Source organism: Fusarium poae (genome assembly GCF_019609905.1).
Source record: "Fusarium poae strain DAOMC 252244 chromosome Unknown contig_4, whole genome shotgun sequence".
Taxonomy (NCBI): Eukaryota; Fungi; Ascomycota; class Sordariomycetes; order Hypocreales; family Nectriaceae; genus Fusarium; species Fusarium poae.
The window spans coordinates 54,864-60,863 of NW_025408662.1; the positions used below are offsets into that span (position 1 = coordinate 54,864).

At 46.9% G+C, this 6,000-nt stretch overlaps 3 protein-coding genes across 3 annotated transcripts; 2 read left to right on the top strand and 1 right to left on the bottom strand.

Annotated features, from left to right (window-relative positions):
• Window positions 1-282: 282 nt before the first annotated feature.
• FPOAC1_013884 (uncharacterized protein) lies at window positions 283-526 on the top strand (the record flags this gene model as incomplete). The annotated part of the gene is made up of 2 exons (XM_044858224.1): window positions 283-327; window positions 380-526. The coding sequence occupies 2 exons, from the start codon at window positions 283-285 to the stop codon at window positions 524-526; spliced, it is 192 nt and encodes a 63-aa protein (XP_044700680.1).
• Window positions 527-2,632: 2,106 nt separating this feature from the next.
• FPOAC1_013885 (uncharacterized protein) lies at window positions 2,633-3,683 on the top strand (the record flags this gene model as incomplete). The annotated part of the gene is made up of 2 exons (XM_044858225.1): window positions 2,633-3,106; window positions 3,156-3,683. 2 exons carry the CDS (start codon window positions 2,633-2,635, stop codon window positions 3,681-3,683), a joined length of 1,002 nt encoding a protein of 333 aa, XP_044700681.1.
• Window positions 3,684-4,325: 642 nt separating this feature from the next.
• FPOAC1_013886 (uncharacterized protein) lies at window positions 4,326-6,000 on the bottom strand (the record flags this gene model as incomplete). The annotated part of the gene is made up of 2 exons (XM_044858226.1): window positions 4,326-4,353; window positions 4,472-6,000. The coding sequence occupies 2 exons, from the start codon at window positions 5,998-6,000 to the stop codon at window positions 4,326-4,328; spliced, it is 1,557 nt and encodes a 518-aa protein (XP_044700682.1).

Here is a 6,000-nt window from a genome sequence, read left to right on the forward strand (position 1 = left end):
GGATGCATCAATAATGCGTGAAGGTGGGTACGCAGATGACAAAGCTCAGAGGTCAACGTCAACAGGGATATAACGAAAAGAAGGTAGAGAGAGGGAAGGAACAATCCAAAAAGAAGAACTGGCAACAACAAAAAAATAAAAAGGAAAGGAAAAAGAGATAGGGGAGAAGCGAAAGCCAGAAGCTAGGAGGCCTAGGTCAGCTTAGCTTGCGAGGCTAGTTCCCGGGCTTAGGCGACGCTAGAGCCGGGAGTCAGTAAGGATGCAATTAGCGCAGAATCCACCATGATTGTGATCATCCTCAAGGGCGATACACTCACTAAAAAGACGGTGAGCTTTTCCACATGGATCGCGACTACTCTAGTAGCCCCTAATGCGGTAGTTAATCGTCGTAGAGGCGTTGGCAGATGACATGGCTGCGCTACACAAGCAGCTTCGCCAATATGTTGATGGAGTACCAGAGGAGGAGCTTGGCCCCATGTATTCCGGGGCTCCGCAACTTTCATGGCACATACTTTTGGCGGTGTAGCCGGGTTAACCCTAAGCAAACCAGGACGACGCGCTGAGCTGGTTTGCTGATTCCACCGAGAAGTTAACATCATTCGCAGTCGGCCAAGCGTTGAACTCGACGCGTGGCAAACCCTAACGAACCGATTGACGGTTCTGTCTGTCTAAATGGCATCGATTTGTTTCTGTCGGGATTTGGAAAGCTGCTCCCTCCTGTATCGGCAATGTGAAACGGAAGTGCCCATAATACTTACGGCTGATACGACGGGCTTTTAGCTGTTACGTAAGAAGCGTTTTCTTACAAGTATATCTGTCGCCTTAGGTACATCATGAGTTGTGGGTGGGGTGGGTTTACAGTTGGCTGCAAAAAGTATTCGCAGGTGTGCAGATAAACCTCGACTCCAGTTAGTAGCTTCAATTAGCTTAGGTACTTGATACTAGGTTATCCTCCTGATAAATGTATGATGTAAAGTATTGAGAATCTGGCAAGCTACCCTTGACTAGCTTCCGAGCATCAGGGCTACCTGTACACCTGCGAATACTTTAGCGAGACTACAAAGGCGGGTCTTGGGGTCAAAGGTAGCGAGAAGCTTCTTGACGTGGCATTCTCCAAGGTGCGCTAGTGCCTCCGCAGCGGTTAGCTTGCTGTGAACAAATGCCTAAGCACTGAAACCACGACGTCATCCAAAACTGACAGAGTCAAGCAAACGGGGTTGGTTAGAAAAGAAAGGCTGGGAAGAGCAGTAGGGCTTTCTTTTGTGTAGAGTGGACGAAAAGCGGGGATACGTGGATAACTTAGCGTAGCTATAGGCCCTATGAGATCCGTTCTCCCGGGCGTAATGAACACTACTACTGTCAGTCGCCCCCCGCCATAGACCCGTCAAGTCGTGGATTATTTCACTCTCGAGAAACCCCGCATGACTCCACCATTTTCGTCCCAGCTGCTTGAATTTGGCCCTCACAATACGTGTTCCGAACATATGCCTGGATCTACAGCTAAACCCTCGAGGAAGGTAGCTCACCGCCGACGTCGTGAGTGTCCAAGTACCCAATCCAGTGTGTCCAACAACCAAGACAAGTAACTTGGTTGTTCGAGGTTGTTGGGCACACTGGCCCAATCTGAGAAAGAGAAGCTAAGTTTCTGTGACAGAGGCACCACCTACTCGCTTAGAGCATGTGACAGACAAACAGCGCGGGCGTCGACTGCAACTGAAGAACGAGCAATGCTGGGTTGGGACTCTGAAGAATTCAAGACGTTCGCCATCTTCAGGTGATCCTGGCGGACACGTCTATCTTTATTTTGTGAATAGAGACCAGTATTTTCTACAAGATAGTAAGCGGAAACATGTCCTTTGGGACAATATCGAGTTTAGGAAGGGATTTGATGTTGAGAACATAGATAAGCTGGCGAAGAAGGTGATTGAAAAGATTTTGCGCCAGTCGCAGAGGCACTACTCGATAGGTCAAATTTAAATCACTCAGGCTCAGTCTCTCACCCCGCACTACCACTACTACTGCTGCTAGATAGTACGTTCGTTATCTGAACCAAGCCAGGCTGTGCCCAAAGCTGTTTCACGACGCTCACAAGGCAGACAAGGCATTTGCTTGTTCAGGCGATTTTCCATTGCATACACAAACTAACGTCATCTGAAAGGTCATATTTTCTTCCCACGACAAACTGCTTAAATAGGCCCTCATAACCCTCGAGCTTTAACACCAGTACACTTTCCCAACTTGACGAACACGGATTGCTATCGGCATATTCATCATGGGGGAAACCCTTTTTATTTATTACAATGACTCCATTGACCCGGACAACCTAGCCGCCGCTATGGCACTGTGGAAGGCGACACACAAAAGGCCGGACACTCGCTTGATTTGGATTATAGAGCCTCGCCAAGTGTGCTTTGGACTATCCATGACAGCAAAGCAAGTATCCAGATGCCAGCATTTGATACAAGAGCACTTTCCGTCTCTGGGGAATCCTTTCAAGGTGCTTTTGGGTGGACTTATCGAGCAGGTGGATCTTGATAATATCAAAGGTCTCACAAAATCTGATCGTCACCTGGTAAGCTCCCCTTCCTCGGATACCGTGTTATGAGGTTTATTGACTGGAGCATAGCTCAAAATGGCCGCAAAACCAGAATACGGTGCAAAGGACGATGCTGTACTCCATGGACGTCTCACTGCTTGGGATTTTGCTTCCTGTTTGGCCGAGTGGTCGAACAACGACTCGAATGAAGTTTTCGTGGACTTTGAAACCCTAGATGAGATTCAGAATCCCGTGAATCTCAACGTTCACCATCACGAAGAGCTTGTCAATCGGAGCGCAGACGAGCTGAAGGCATACGACAAAATCCTGAAAGAGCCTTTCTCACAGCGAACACAAAGCCTACGGAATTGGTACGAGGGATGCATCAGAAGAATTGAACAAGAGGAATGCAATTCGAACACGTCTGTACAGCCCCTTAACTTGAATGCTGTCCATGACGCAATCGAAGCTGCAGCAAGTGTTCGGTTCTTTGGGGGTTCCTCTTTGAGGATCTTGCGGCAGTTTCTTGATAAAGGACTGGCTGGCAGAATCAAATGCCACTTGCAAGTGGTATGTCTCAAGTTGCGATAGACCGATTCCGTGTACTGACAATTACCAGGGTTCCTGCGATATGTCGGCGAACCTATTCGCAAATCAGTTCAATATCGCCCTCAACCGAGAGGCTGCCAAAGCAGTGCTTAATCGATCAACAGAATTCCTAAAGTTTACTGTCGTACCTTCACACACAGCGCAAAGTATAAAATACTCAGCACTAGGCCTGAAGAATGTTGGAGGGCATTGCCTAGAAAAGCGAATCCTGGGCTTCAACTGCCGTGAGGACCCCCTCAAAATCGTCGCAAACAACGTCTCCTTAGACGGACAATACTCTGGCAAAGCGTATCCGATGCCCGACTTGACCGCGTTCTTATGTGCGCTTATTCCCAAATATATGGAAGGTATGGGGTTCAAATTGAGATTCATAGAAGTCGATGAGAAGGATTCCAATGGCGCACTTCTCTTTAGACGTTCTGATAAGGGGATTGAAATGTACGACTGGAGTGAGAGCGACGAGGGGAAAACATTGACGGAGACTGAGGTGACGGGAGTCTTTGAAGCAACAGCAAAAGGTGGAGAGCCGCTGGTGTAAGACACATAAGATAGCTAACTACCTACCCTATTTTTATTTTCATTTTTATTTTTTAAACGTGTGTTCTACAGGGAATTTCAAGTTCAGTTTTAAAATTTCGATCTTCGATTTTTGTTCTCGCCCGCTAAAATAGTAACGTGATTGATTAGTATTGGAAGGGAAACTGAACCTAAAAAGCTTCTGGGACATGAATTAATTACAAAATCATTTTTCCCAGGGCTGCCGTCAGATCAGATTAACAATCAGATATCAGATATCTCAATCAGATCAATCAATTCAAATACAACGCCTGTGCATTTGATATATCTGAATGGAGAGCAGCTACCCTAGAACCACCGGATCATCTATATGTTCCGGCTCCGGAGAGAGTGGCTCTTCCTGAAAAGTTACGATGTTACAGGGGTCAGCTGAGCTGATTGGTTCTGGACCCTTGCCTACCGATATCTTAGGTAGAGGCGAATAAAAAGAAAAGAAAAGAAAAATAGAGTAACTAGTTAACTAGTTAACTACATATATATTGGATGATGCATTACGTGGCTCAGAAACGCCTTTTCCCTGTTACCTTAGACCTGGCCTTTTTCTTTCCAATTTCCCTTTTATTCCTTTTTCGAAACTCGTCAACTTTTCTCTGGTGATTTTGCGTTAAGAAGACACTATGCTCAGGATGTCGCTCGAGCAAGGTGTTTAGCTTCTGATTATCGTTGTTGACGAGAATCATAAGCCTGTCCGCCTCTGTCTGGTCCCTCATACTATAAGCCGTCCTACCTACCACAAAAAGATTGGCATACATGGGCTCCATAGTATATAGGTGCCTTTTGAGAATGCCAGTCCACTTAGCTTTTTCATGCCTTGGAGTTGAAATGTCAATGTGGTCAAAGGTGAATGGTATGGGCTTGCATTGCATTCGATAAGAGGCCTTTTTCTTATCGATGTGGCGCTGAGTAGCGAGAACCGTGTCATGAAGATTGTACTGGCTGGTGACCTTATTGCAAGCGGAAGCAAGCGAGCGAAGGCTCACGTTGTTCACTCCACCGTCGTCTTCCAACCCCCAGCCAGAATTGATGCCCTCAAAAGTTAGCTCAGCTGATTGGGAGACTTCTCTACATATTGAGCTTCGCAACGCCACAAGGTCTGCGCCTCCGTTTTCAGTTTGCAGTGGATATTCGGGATGGACAAAGCCAAATAGAGACATCAAATGACCAACTTCAGCCTGATCCAGGGCTTTGTTATACTCGTCATCATTTCCCGAGGAGAGAAGACTTCCAAGTTGTGATTCATGATACATGCTGTAGCCACCGAGCTTCCAGCACGGCTCGTCTTCAATACCCTCTTTTATGGAATCTACCATTTTAAAGCTTCCTCCTGCTTTCTGGACAGCAACGTAAGTCCGCACAGGTGCCGAAGTAAGCTTGTATGTCGCCAAGCTCTCTAAATCACCGACAGTTTTCTCGTACCGCAGACGGGGCATACAAAGCGTAATTGGGATCTTGTACAGCCAGCAGAGCCTAATCAAGATCTGCATAGATGCGGAGAAAGACCCCACGATAATAGGGCAATCATTATGACCTGGAATGATCTTGTTGGCTTTCGAGAACTGGAACACCTCTCGTGCTTGCTCTGGAAGGGTCTTGTAGGCCAGAGGCTCTGGACCGAAAGGCTTTTCCGAGTCCCTTTCTGGCAAAGTTTTAGCAGAGAGCTTGTCAATGAGCTCGAAAGAAGCATCGGTGAATGAAGTGCGTAGTGGGTACTCAGCATCATGATATTCTCCCATCCCAGCTGCACGTTGTCCCTTGCTCGTGGCGACAAGGACGTCCCCCAAACGACGATAATAAACAGTCAAACCACATTCCATAGTGCTGAGTACACTGAATGATGCAAGCGTCCGTGCAGAGCCAATAAACATTGTCCAGTCAGGACCTATAGTGTTAATAATGGATTCCATGATTTGGCTATAACGGTTAGAGTTATCAACATAAACATCTTGAACCTTGAAAACTTTGGTCCACGGTTTATCTTGAGCGTGATTGGCGCGATATTCGATAACAAGTGCCTTGAATTCCTCTAGAAGTTTGCTGTCTCTTAAGTACTTGATGACAAGGCGGCGAAGGATCAGGGCCAGGAGGGCGGTCTCGTGACATCTTTCGCCGCCCACCCTCGCGTCCAAAGACCCCCAACCGTCTTTTATGGCACCATCGATGGTCCATTCACCTGAGACGAGAAGGTTGATGGCATACTCTAAATCACGTTTCTTGAGAGCTTCCCAAGCATCAATGTCTCGGAAGGTATGTCCGTTTCTGGTTTTATTTAAGTGACTCAT